At 35.5% G+C, this 12,962-nt stretch overlaps 1 protein-coding gene across 2 annotated transcripts in view; it reads left to right on the top strand.

Annotated features, from left to right (window-relative positions):
* The first annotated feature begins 566 nt into the window (after window positions 1-566).
* LOC132294807 (alpha-1,4 glucan phosphorylase L-2 isozyme, chloroplastic/amyloplastic-like) overlaps window positions 567-12,962 on the top strand; it is a 28,823-nt gene continuing 16,427 nt past the window's right edge. Inside the window, exons 1-14 of one of the 2 annotated variants that reach the window (XM_059792807.1) lie at window positions 567-998; window positions 3,112-3,350; window positions 3,458-3,559; window positions 4,096-4,272; window positions 4,521-4,796; window positions 5,102-5,373; window positions 5,678-5,795; window positions 6,299-6,691; window positions 6,832-6,984; window positions 8,588-8,716; window positions 9,415-9,651; window positions 10,406-10,482; window positions 10,597-10,783; window positions 11,044-11,244. In XM_059792807.1, coding sequence (XP_059648790.1) covers window positions 803-998; window positions 3,112-3,350; window positions 3,458-3,559; window positions 4,096-4,272; window positions 4,521-4,796; window positions 5,102-5,373; window positions 5,678-5,795; window positions 6,299-6,691; window positions 6,832-6,984; window positions 8,588-8,716; window positions 9,415-9,651; window positions 10,406-10,482; window positions 10,597-10,783; window positions 11,044-11,244 — 2,757 coding nt within the window. In that variant the 5' untranslated portion in view covers window positions 567-802. The remainder of the gene's footprint in view (window positions 999-3,111; window positions 3,351-3,457; window positions 3,560-4,095; window positions 4,273-4,520; window positions 4,797-5,101; window positions 5,374-5,677; window positions 5,796-6,298; window positions 6,692-6,831; window positions 6,985-8,587; window positions 8,717-9,414; window positions 9,652-10,405; window positions 10,483-10,596; window positions 10,784-11,043; window positions 11,245-12,962) is intronic. The other variant, XM_059792808.1, reaches the window with a different exon arrangement.

Raw genomic sequence — 12,962 nt, 5'->3', positions numbered from 1 at the left:
CATGATGAACTCAAAATTGGCCAAGGTTGGCTGAATTTAGGCTCGTTTTCAAACTTGTTAGCATTGTTTAGTAAGTCATTGCATTTTAACTTTATTTTATATATTTTCAAAGATTAAAGAATTTTAATAAATAAATATAAACAAAGCCCACGATTTAAAAATAGCCTATAGCCTCCATGAGACGAGACAAGTTTGAACTTGAGTTGTTTACTTAAGGAACAATTTTAGCAAATGAATTTACTAAATAAGCAAACCTAAACTATTCACGAAGAGGGTGGAGTGAGATTGAATTGGACCGGACACTTATTAAGAAAATTGTGTGACTTAGGGAGCAACCCTTCACTTTATGGTGGATTTTTGGTTTCAATGTAAGAACTTATTTGTGAATTTTTGGTTTCAATGTAAGAACTTATTTGTGGATTTTTGGTTTCAATGTAGGAAAAAGGCAGATATTCTAATATATAACTTTTTGTCGCATTATACAAATATCTAAGGGGCAATTTAGTAATGCAACACTTGAACATAGAATATGCAAAACAACCAATTATATAGTACCAAAAAAAATTTCTTTTCAGAAAAGGTTACAACTAATCAAATTTTCGCTCGTTTACAACATGAACTGATAATAGAGTAGTATCTGCAAAAAAGAAGATAAGAAGACACAACTCTCTCTCTCATTATCTCTCTCACACACGCATTCATTCACATTCTCTGCTTATTCGTTGCCCTAACTAGCCTGTATCTGTATCAGTAGTGTAAAAATCAGTATGTATATGTAGAGAGGATTTTAGAGAGAGAAACAATGGCGGCTTCACCATTTCCAGCAACAAACTCACTCTCGCATTCAAATTCCGTCCCAAGCTTCGTCGATTTCAATTTCAGAAGCAGACACTCGAATCTGTTCCTGATCAGAACGCTTCATCCGAGAAGAAGCGTATCTGTTAAGAACGTCGCTAGCAATCAGAAGCAGAAGCTGAAAGATCCAACCACTGAAGAAGGTACTGTTAACAATAATCCGTTTCTTCTTCGCCTTTTGTTTTGAATTTTGACTTTGAATACATAGATTAAGCAATTAATTTTCTCAATTTCTGGTTAGCATTTTTAAATTATTCTAATGCTGTGTTTGGTTGCTTAGAATCGTGTCTTGAAATTGAAATTGGTGGAAATTTTGTTTAAATGTTAAACTAGAATGTCAATTCCGAATTGCACCAGTTTTGTCTCACTAACACACTTGCGGTGACTAACAACAACAATAGCATTTGTGGATCATACCATATTTTGTCACCTGGGGTCAGTTTGGTTGGAGGGAAATGGAAGGAGAAGAAAAGAAGGGAAATTAAGGGAAAACGTTTAGTGTTTGGTAAAAAAAAATTGTGGAGGGAAATGGAAGGATTTGGAGGGAGTAGGAGGGTTTACTAAATGCTTGTAAATGAGTTTATTGTCATTTCAAAAGTGAACTGAGGACATGAGGAATTCATAAGTGAGTTAATAAATTACATTCCAGTTTTTATATCACGTGAATTTCAATTTTACCTTGTCACAAAATAAAACAATCATTTTATTTTTTTTCTTTCCACCATCTTGACACATTTTTTAAGGTCAATACTATTTCTTCTTTTTTTTTTTTGTCTAATTGGTACTCACACACACTTGCCTCCACCGAGGCTCGAACACCTAACCTCCTTTAGGAGGTTAGGAGCCTGGTACCGCTAGGCCACTGGTATGTTGGTATTTCTTTTTGGTTTTCCTTTATTAATTTGAGGAGTTTAACACTAATCTCTCTTTTTCTCATAACTAATGAATGTTACATCATTTCTTTTCTTTCTTATTATACCAAACAATCAAATATAGCTCTAAAGAATGCTTGATCCGATTCCTCATGCTTATTTTTCATCAAACAACTCTACATTATTTTGAGAAAACCAGGACAAGTATAATTTCATGGAGAAAAGGTAGTCTAACGTGCAGAAGAGAGTGCATTCTACAAAAGAAATTGTGTAGATTTAAAACAATGATTTGAACCCATAAATTTGTAGTGCTTGACACTTCAAACAGACTATTGAATTTTGAAAGTAATCATAACCAAAAAAGCTACCTGATCCCATAAATTGTGTAGATTTAAAACAATATCTCTCTTTATTCACAATTGACATTGTGTGTAGATAAGCATTCCCGTGACCAGCTCTTCTTTTCTTTCTTTTTTTTCCTGTTTTTTTTTGGACAAGTAAAATGAAATTGCAAGTTTCCTTCCACCAACTAGGCAACTAGTTATTTTCTTTTTCAATATTTTTTATATGGTCTGGGATCATTCACATTGGACAGGACTAACCCTACAGGTTTTAGGTTATGGAGGGCACAAAATGTGCTTCCAAAAACTTTAATTAAACAGCACAAAGGTACTTAATATTTTTAGATTTCAGCATTGAGTTTGGTTTCTGAGTGAACATTTAAAAACAAAATCAGCTCAATTATGCAGTCCCAAAGATAAAAACAGAAAATGGAAAAAAAGGGTTGCAAATATTAATGTTAAGTTTATTTGAGTGTAGGTTAGCTTATAGAGTCTCAAATGACAAAAAAGTGCAAATATTAATCTATGTTCTTTACATACATCTTGTCAGCATTTAGACGAGCATGGGTTTCATTTTGTTTCATATAAATATTAAGAATGGGTTGGTAGCCCCAATTCTGATTTTACTTTCAATATACTTTTCGTTCATGGTCATTGTTTGCTGCAATGGCAGAAGGTCAGACTATTAAGCATGAAAATAAAAGTTGAGTGCGAGGATACATTGTTCTAGTTATACTTGAGGTTTAATCTATACCCGGTCCACCCTTCCCAACATCCCAGATTGATGGGACTATTTACAACAAGCTATTTGAGGTTGAACTTAAATACCAGACCTCAAATCCAAAGACAAAAAAATCATAGTAAAGGAGTTCCTTTTTTTTTTAGGCCTGGTGATGCCCATTGCATCTTCTATATAAAGTTTCTTAATTATTAAAAAAAAAAAAAATGTATTTTGTTTACCATCAAGTTGTAATCGAACCAAAATTTAATCAGTCCAATCATACACCAGGCTTAGAGTTTTCAAATTTTGGTTTGTGATTCAGGAGTTGCAAGCACTCTGGGTTCCTTTGTTCCAGATTCGGCTTCAGTTGCATCGAGTATAAAGTTCCATGCAGAGTTCACACCATCATTCTCTCCAGAGCCATTTGAGCTTCCCAAGGCATTCTATGCAACTGCAGAAAGTGTTCGTGATATGCTTATTATAAATTGGAATGCGACATATGATTACTATGAAAAGATGAATGTTAAGCAGGCATACTATTTGTCTATGGAATTTCTTCAGGTTTGTTTTTATGTTTCACTTTCCAGTGGGTTACTGCAATTTGAATTTATCTTTAGAATGCTCTTACTTTCTGAGGAGTGGTGATTTATATATCTTAATTGTTACAGGGTAGAGCCTTGTTAAATGCAATTGGTAATCTAGAACTCTCAGGGGCTTATGCAGAAGCTTTAAGGAAGCTTGGTCACAATCTAGAGGATGTAGCTAGGCAGGTGAGATGAATTTCTCTTGAGGTAAATCTTACCTAATGGCTAATGAGTTTGATTGATAAAACCCGTATTTTGTTCCATTTAGTCAATGCAGTCATTGGCTATTGCCGATTAGTGATCCTGAACTGCATACTGAAATACACAGGTTGAACCATATGAAGTAGCATAAAACAGTATGCATGAAATGTTGACAGTTTCAGATAATGTATGTAAAAGAAGTCCATATATGGTTAGAACTGTTTCATCATTGTTATATTGATACTGGAGTATTCAGCATTGCCTCATCAATCAAAGTCTCCATTTGTGACACTTTTTTCAATCAGATGGCTAATCTAGGACTACAACATATGGTTCATCCTATTTCCTGTTCAGTGTTATTCACTTTGAAATTCTCACCAAGCTTTAAAAATTAATATGTTTCAAGATTTGGCAAGTGTTGGATAAAACTAAATTCTGGAAAAAAGAGAGTATTTGATTACACTTTACTAGTGTGCAGAGTTAATTGGATTCTCTCAACCTTTTCAGTTGATTATTGACAGGAACCAGATGCTGCACTTGGAAATGGGGGATTAGGGCGGCTTGCCTCTTGCTTTTTGGATTCTTTGGCAACATTGAATTACCCTGCATGGGGTTATGGCCTTAGATACAAATATGGCCTGTTCAAACAGCACATTACAAAAGATGGTCAGGAGGAAGTTGCAGAAAATTGGCTTGAGGTATGATTTGTTCATTTTCTTTATTCCAGTGGTATATTTTGCATGTGCAAACATATTTCAAAGGGAAAATATATACTCCGTAATTTATTTCTAGTTATGGTAGATTTACTCTATTCCTTGATGCGAAGGAGAATTGTGTTTATATATTTATATACACATGCGCGTGCGCACACACACATATATGTTCTTAGTTCTATAGGTTTCTCTTATTGGCTGATAAGTTGATTGATTAAAGTGTCTCCTTACAGATGGGCAATCCCTGGGAAATTGTGAGAAATGATGTCTCCTATCCTGTAAAATTCTATGGCGAAATCGTTCAAGGCCCAGACGGAAAGAAAGAATGGATTGGAGGAGAAGACATAATGGCCGTTGCATATGATGTCCCCATACCAGGATATAAAACTAAAACGACTATTAACCTTCGACTATGGTCCACAAAAGTTGCACCAGAAGGATTTGATTTACACGCTTTTAATGCTGGGGAGCATGCTGAAGCATACGAGTCACTGAAAAAGGCTGAAAAGGTATGCATAACTTAATCATTTGGAATTCAGTTATCATAATTCAATTTTATATCTATTAAATTGCTTCTTTTTTTCATTTCTAATTGTTACTGGGCATTCATGAAAGCCCGAGTACTTGTGTTCTGCAGTGCACATATTACCCTACTTACCCTTCCACAGTTTTGTGGGCACCTAACCACCCTATTCTGCTAATTTGTAGAATTTTTTTATATATATATTTTTTCATTTATTTATTCAGTAACTGCCATGTTCTGCCTTTTAACAATGTATCAATGATGGTCACTGCAACATTGTTTTTTTATCAGATTTGCTATATTTTATACCCTGGCGATGAATCAATTGAGGGAAAGACTCTTAGATTGAAACAGCAATATACCTTATGCTCTGCATCTCTCCAAGATATTATTGCACGGTTTGAGAGGAGATCAGGGGAATTGGTGAACTGGGATAAATTTCCGGAAAAGGTGGCGGTACAGATGAATGATACTCATCCAACACTCTGCATACCAGAGCTGATAAGAATATTGATGGATGTGAAAGGTTTGAGCTGGACGGAAGCATGGAAGATTACTCAAAGGTATCTTCTTTCATTGCTTTAACGTATTGATGTGGTTACTGGTCATGTAACAGTACACATGTGATTATTATTTCTTAGCTTTTCTTGTTCAATTATAAATGCTTAAGAGAGTTTTCTTAAATTTGAAGCCCTGCTTTAGGGTCTTTTTGCTTGTCTGTGCACATATGCATGCGCAGAGAGGGTGGTTAATCAGTTCAGATAATTCTCAACTCCACCAAAACAAAATATTTATATTTGTGCAATTATCCATCTGGTTATATGAGGTTTTCTTACAAAATGGGCACCTATACTAACCTTCTGTCAGAACTGTGGCCTATACTAACCACACTGTTCTACCTGAGGCATTGGAGAAATGGAGTTTGAAGCTTCTACAGGAGTTGCTTCCTCGGCATGTTGAGATCATAAAAATGATTGACGAGGAGGTAATATTAGAAACAATATTTTGACTTTTGGATTACATCCATAGTTCTTGTGAATTATCCTGCCTACTTCCACGCTACACACAGCTTCTTTCTGAGTGTTTGAATATATATATATATATAGAGAGAGGCTCAGAAAATCCCTTTCTATTGATGGAGAATTTTCTTCCTTACACCAAAAAGATCCCCCTTTCTTTTCTTCCTTTTTTCTTTCTTACACCAAAAAGATCCCCCTTTCTTTTCTTCCTTTCCCTATTTATCATACACTGCTTAATACCCTAATTCCCCTTTGGATTCCAAATCCAGCGTAAACGGGCCCGGTCTTCGCCTCGGGTCCGTTTATTTTAAAGGTCGGGCCCGATGTATACGTGGATGGACTCAGGGGTTGGACTGGGCCAATCCCAAACGGGTGGGCTGGGTCGCCCTCGGCCCAGTGAGATTTTCTGCCCCTTCAATATATATATATATATATTTTTTCAATCCTCATTTGTTTGCTATTTATCCAGCTAATTCATACCATAATCTCTGAGTATGGTACCGACGACCTTGACTTGTTGCAACAAAAACTGAAACAAATGAGAATTCTGGATAATGTTGAGTTACCTGCCTCTGCCGCAGAATTGCTTGTTAAGTCAGAGGAAAACCCTGTTGTTGATTCTGTTGAAGAAGATGAAAGTTCTGATGAAGCACTGGAACCTACTGATGAAGAAGATCAATCTGAAGGGCAGGAATCCAAGGGCGGTGAGAATAAAATGAAGGTGACTTTTGAATCAGATCCAAAACTGCCAAAGATGGTCCGAATGGCTAATCTTTGTGTTGTTGGTGGGCATGCAATAAATGGTGTTGCTGAAATTCACAGTGAAATAGTTCAAAGGGAAGTTTTTAATGAATTTTATAAGGTAACAAGCTAGGTGGGACATTTTTTCCTCCTCTTATCTTAAAATCATAGAACTGAACTACATCACTTGAAGTTCTCAAGATGGTGAAATGCACTTCCCACTGCCTCAATGATGATATGCACACATAATGCTCTTTGCAGTTGTGGCCTGAGAAATTTCAAAATAAAACGAATGGGGTGACACCAAGAAGATGGATTCGCTTTTGCAATCCAAATCTAAGTACAATTATATCCAAGTGGATTGGACCAGAAGACTGGGTGATAAACACTGAGAAATTGGTAGAACTTCGAAAGGTAGATTGTCTATCCAAAATTATTATTTGTCCAATTGTTTCAATTTGCTAAACATTCATTTCAAGAAGTTGATTGAATACTCAATAGAAAAAGAATATCCCTATTCTATAAGTGAAATCTTTTGGTCATTGTCTAATATTTGATATACATGATCCATCTCAAAGAGGGTCACCCCTGCAGGATCAGATAATGGCAAGGCATATTATATACGATCGTGCTACATAGTTTTTCATAGAGTGCAAGCTACCTTTATTAGTCAATATGTGCTGGGTTATTTATATGTGTCTCTACATACATACATTAGATAATTTGAAATAAGTTGAAGTGCATAAGAAGTCATGCATACCCTTTATTTCTAGTTCTCAACTTCTGATAATGTAACAAAAAAACATATGCTTTTAGTCATAAATATATTGGGAAATGATTAATAAAATGGATACTACTTGTATATTCAGGAGAGTGGATGCTTATTATTTATTCAGGAGTACTGTTTTTCCCTCTTCTCTCTATCTCTCTCTTTATTTTTATTTTTATTTTTATTTTTTTGAGTTAGGGGTGTGGTGCTAGCACTATGGTTTTTCAAATATAGTTGATATGCATAGAAATGAAAGAACGGTTTCTTAACAAGATTTTCCCCGATCTGTTCAAGTATTGCAAGCAATTGTAAGGTGCACATATTGAAAATTTAATTTAAAAAATTTACTGCAATAGAATATATATTTTAGTCTATAGATATTATAGTTATATAAATTATTTGTGAAAAAATTGATTATTTGTTGAACTTGAAAGATATTGATAAGTCAATTTTACTTTCCTTTTCTTTTTTTTCTTTTTTTCCTTTCCAATAATTGTTAGTAATTTCTCCAGAGGTTGAAAGGCCTTTGTTTTTATAGGCTAATGTTGCTTATTGATGGATATGTATTCGGATGGACAATGTTGTGTTCTCAGATTTAATATTTTCAAAATTGTAAATTACATGGGGGGGATTAGATAAAAAGTTGAAATTTTTTAATTGATCACCATGCATTCAACAGTTAAGTAAAGCCTAATCACATTTACATCGGCCTTAGCTTTTCGATTTGGCTAAAGATGTGAATTTCTGAAACTTAAAATCGTGATATTTGGAGTTCCAATTGTAGATTTCTGTGGCTACTTCATGCTGCTTCCATTTAGTGTGTCATGTTTAAATTATACTTTTAAAAAAAGTCATAGATCTTGTACTGAAAATCATAAGTTTTTCTTTCATTTAAGAGACAAAAATAGATTAAATTTGTATCTTAACCGTTGTGATACAAGTATTTTGCTGGACACCTCCCGTTCAAAGTTAGTGCAAGATAGATCTATGTGGCAACACACTTCTTCTGTTTCAGGGACAGTGAGTAGGGAGTTCTGCTCCAGGATATTCCAACATAAGCCTTTTTTTTTTTTTTTTTTTTTTATAAGTATATTCCAACATAAACCATCGTGGCACATTCTGTGCAATGTGCATATACTTGGTCTTTTTGGTTCTACATCTACTCTTTATATACACTAATACACATTTACATTGAAGAAATGAAGTAGAATATCATATTATAACATGACAAGTCAGAGTTGTTTACAGTTTGCTGATAATGAGGAACTCCAATCTGAATGGAGGGAAGCAAAAAAGAGAAACAAGATCAAGGTGGCGTCCTTCCTTAAAGAAAAAACTGGGTATATCGTCAGCCCCGAAGCAATGTTTGATGTACAGGTCATTCCCTAATGATTAAATCTTTTTTTATTTGTTCTTATAGGTTCATTTTCTCTCTTGGATAATTTGACGACATGAGTGTTGTTGATAAAGGAATGAAGCACTGTGACTATTATGTCATCATGCTGCTTTTGTTCCTCTTCCATCAGACTCCTGGAGAGGAGGTGGTAATTCCTCCTTAGGAGCTGGATGGAGTGAACTGTATGTGTTGTTGGCAGTGACAGAGATAAAACTTAATTAAACAGCCTCTAAGATGTTGAAAGAATTACTTTCCAAAATGCAATGAGCTAGACATTTAATACCAATGTTACTCCTAGAACTGATAGGTTCCTTTCAATAGAACAGGTAGGTGCTCTTTCTCATTCTCTAGAATAATGAATGTGCATCCAGAAAAAAAAACAAAAAAAAAGGTGATAAGTAATTGTGCATCCAGAAATTACTGGCTTTCATGTGCTGCAAATGGATGGTAGTGAGGCAGAGAAAAAAAAATAGTTTCCTTTATTATATTTTTTGTGGCTGACATCAAAGTTCAATTGTTGGTGAAATTGATGCACAACGTCACTGTGCATTAGAATCGATTTAGCATTGCCTTTGTTCACACAAATCATATTTATGACCGCAATTATCTAAATTGCATCTTCAGCCTCTTCTCCTCCTTTGTCCTCCTCTTAAAAGGTAAAAATGGTATGCATTTTCAGGTGAAGCGAATCCATGAATACAAGCGACAATTATTAAATATCATGGGTATTGTTTATCGCTATAAAAAGATGAAAGAAATGATTCCCGAGGAGAGAGAAGCAAACTTTGTTCCTCGAGTTTGTGTATTTGGCGGAAAAGCATTTGCTACATATGTCCAAGCCAAGAGGATTGTGAAATTCATCACTGATGTGGGGACTACTGTAAACCATGATCCTGAGATAGGTGATCTTTTGAAGGTACTCTTCGGCCAATAAGTATAGATAATGACGACTTAAATATCCCATGCTCTTTACTGTTCTGTTATCTATAATTTTATTTATACTTCATGGAGTTTTGACTTGAGAATTTAAATGATATTGTGCAACACTAAAACTGGAGAGCCTGCCTATTGAATTATTTTGCTGGTAGCTACACAGTGGTTACAATATTTACTCCCCACTTTCCCCATGAAAAGATGAAAGATAGCTTATAAATCCTCCTGGTCAACTTCTGTCCATATCATATTTCTAGCACATTATAAATGAATACAACTTTGACTATCATAAAAACCGATTTATTGTGCAATACACATCTTAGAACTAGAGATGCTATTTGTGCTATTTATATAGCAAACAGATGGCATATCATCATCCTTGATTATTCACTCTGTCTCATTTCTTTGATGGGGCTGAAATTGCACAGTTATGCCATCATGGTTATCAAAATCAACTTAAAATTTTCTGTCGATTGGTGGCATTATTTTGGAAAATAGACCGTCTTGGGCGTTAGTCGCATTACTATTGTATCTGTCGCAAGTCATTCTGGTACTGAGCAGAGGTTTCTAGGAGTTGGATTGTTTTCTTAGCAAAATGAAGACCATCATACAGTACCCAAAAGAGAGAGAGAGAGAAAAAAAAAAAGGATTGAATGCTGAAGATAAGACTAAAAATGTAATGTGCATTTATAGCATGCGCTAGATGTTGATACTCACTTATAATTATTTTATTTTAGGTTGTCTTTGTCCCAGATTACAATGTCAGTGTTGCAGAAATACTTATTCCAGGCAGTGAGCTCTCCCAACATATCAGGTACTTCAACTTTTTATTATTTCCTTGGCTTTTCCTTTTTCTGGTCATTGAGTTTCACATAGTATACCTTAACAACACATTCACAAAAATATCTGTGTTTCCAAAATTATTCAGCACTGCTGGAATGGAAGCCAGTGGCACCAGCAATATGAAGTTTGCAATGAACGGCTGCATCCTAATTGGAACCTTAGATGGGGCCAATGTTGAAATAAGGCAAGAGGTTGGAGAAAACAACTTCTTTCTTTTTGGTGCTCATGCTCATGAAATTGCCGGTTTACGGAAAGAAAGAGCCAAGGGAAAGGTGAGCTTAGTAAGGCAGAGTTCAATTTTTCTTTCTGACCTTCTCTTTGATAACCTTTGAATGAATACAAAAGCAACCACTACTTCATTGTGGTGCTGTGAAATTTCAATAAAATGGATTCCAGGATTGTGACAGAACAATGCAAATTTTGTTAAAAGAGAACCCAAGACAGGATTATAATTTTCATGCAAAGGGGAGGAAAAGAAAGGAACTATAATCATAATTTCTGTATATTTGATCTATGATGATCTCAAATGTAGTTTGTACCCGACCCTCGATTTGAAGAAGTCAAGGAATATGTCAGAAGTGGTATTTTTGGTCCCTACAACTACGACGAGCTGATGGGATCCTTGGAAGGGAATGAAGGTTATGGCCGTGCTGATTATTTTCTCGTTGGCAAGGACTTCCCCAGTTACATAGAGTGCCAACAAAAGGTTGATGAGGCATATAGAGACCAGAAAGTAAGTATTCTTTGCTTAAAATAAATAAATAAATAATAATAATAATAAGGAAATATGTTTACTCCATTATTTTTGCCCAATGGAAAGATGACAAATGTTTTAACAAGCTTGCCACATTGGATTAATACTCTAATATCCAAAAGAGGAAGGTGTGACATGGAATTATTGATATGGTCTACCAATAGAGAAGAGGTACATGGCGAGTTCCAATGGAACTTGTCACGCCGGATCAGATGTCCGACAAAATTTCCTTTGGAATATTAAAACTATGTGGTTTCATTGGAAGCAAAGAATGATTGGTCAAGATAATTTCCACCACATGGAATTATTAATTAAAAGAAAGTGGCGAGTCCTGTTAGGATTTACCAACTTTGAATATAATGTCCTAAAAATACATAAAGGTGGCATAGAGTCACTATCATGAGTGCAACCTCATATAAATATTCAAGTCAAGGCCAACCAGCCAATGGTTTATTAACACGTGCAAGTTCTACTGAACTTGCCACGGTAGATCAATTCTTTTAAGAAATTGATTTTATTAAAGATTCATTGAAAATCCTATTTAATTGCGAAATCAAGGTTGACTAAGCAAGACGTGGGGCTGGATTTTCTCCTAAAATCTAGGAGGTTTTCAATAATTACTTTTGACTAAATCAAGCAACGAGGAAGTGGGGTGATTGTTTCCAGAAATATAAGATATATTTCTAAATATATATATATATATTTATACAGCCCGCGATGGATAAAGGAGTTATTGAAATTCTGAAGGAAGCCACGACGCCTTAAACTCTGAACTTGGAAGGAAAGTCTCAAGAAGGGAAGTTACAGGAATTGAGGACGCCAATCCACGATGAGAAGGACGCTGAAATTTAGGAGTTCATGGCGTCATGGAGGCTAAGAATCAAGAAGGGAAGTTACCAAAGTCAAGGAAGTGTGGGGCGCAAAGGAAAAGGAACATGGGCAATGACTTATATCGTGGATGTATATACATCCATGATGAGAAGAAGCTGCTATAATTTTGGAGGACATGACGCCATGAAAGGAATAAAATCCAACTGGAAGAGGTTACCTAAAGCCAAGGGAACGTGGATGTATGTATAATTTCTATATGCATCATACATGTATGTAGAAATTATACAAAAGAAAGGACTCTGCAGAAGGAAAGACCACAAAGGAACATGGGATACTTGACTCATTACGAATGCATCAGTTGAAAGTGGCGGTGTTTCATGCAACTACTACCACTAACTGAGAACGGTTGTCGTAGATTATGGATGATGGGGTTAAGATGATTAAATCGTGTCTAAATTGGAGAAGGAATTCGCGGGAGACGGAAGAGGAACATAAACACGTAGGACGTGTGCCAATTTGTGAAGAAGACAAGTGGAAAAATTCATTCCAAAAACCACCCACGATACAAGTTCATGGAAGACTGTGGAGAACATGGCTGGAGATTGTGCATCAGAGGAAATAAAGATCAAGAAGAAGATAGAAGAGAAGAAGTTACAACTGCCAAGAGAACATGGGGCACTTGGCAGTCCGAAATTTGGCCACGTGGAAGTCACTGGAGTTGCCACATCAAGCTGCTGCATGCATGAAAAGGCCTATAAATAGAGCATTTAAGGCTAGTTTGCAAACCCTGCCTGCTCAGCCCAAACAACACATCAACACAAGCATCTTTGCTTTCATGTATCTCTCATTTTAACAATGAGTTTGCA

Source organism: Cornus florida, unplaced genomic scaffold, assembly GCF_030987335.1.
Source record: "Cornus florida cultivar Cherokee Brave unplaced genomic scaffold, ASM3098733v1 CherokeeBrave_3.0.0_Hap2_Chr02, whole genome shotgun sequence".
NCBI classification, from domain to species: Eukaryota; Viridiplantae; Streptophyta; class Magnoliopsida; order Cornales; family Cornaceae; genus Cornus; species Cornus florida.
Note: the sequence above shows the minus strand (reverse complement) of the source record. Positions and strands in the feature narration are given on the sequence as shown.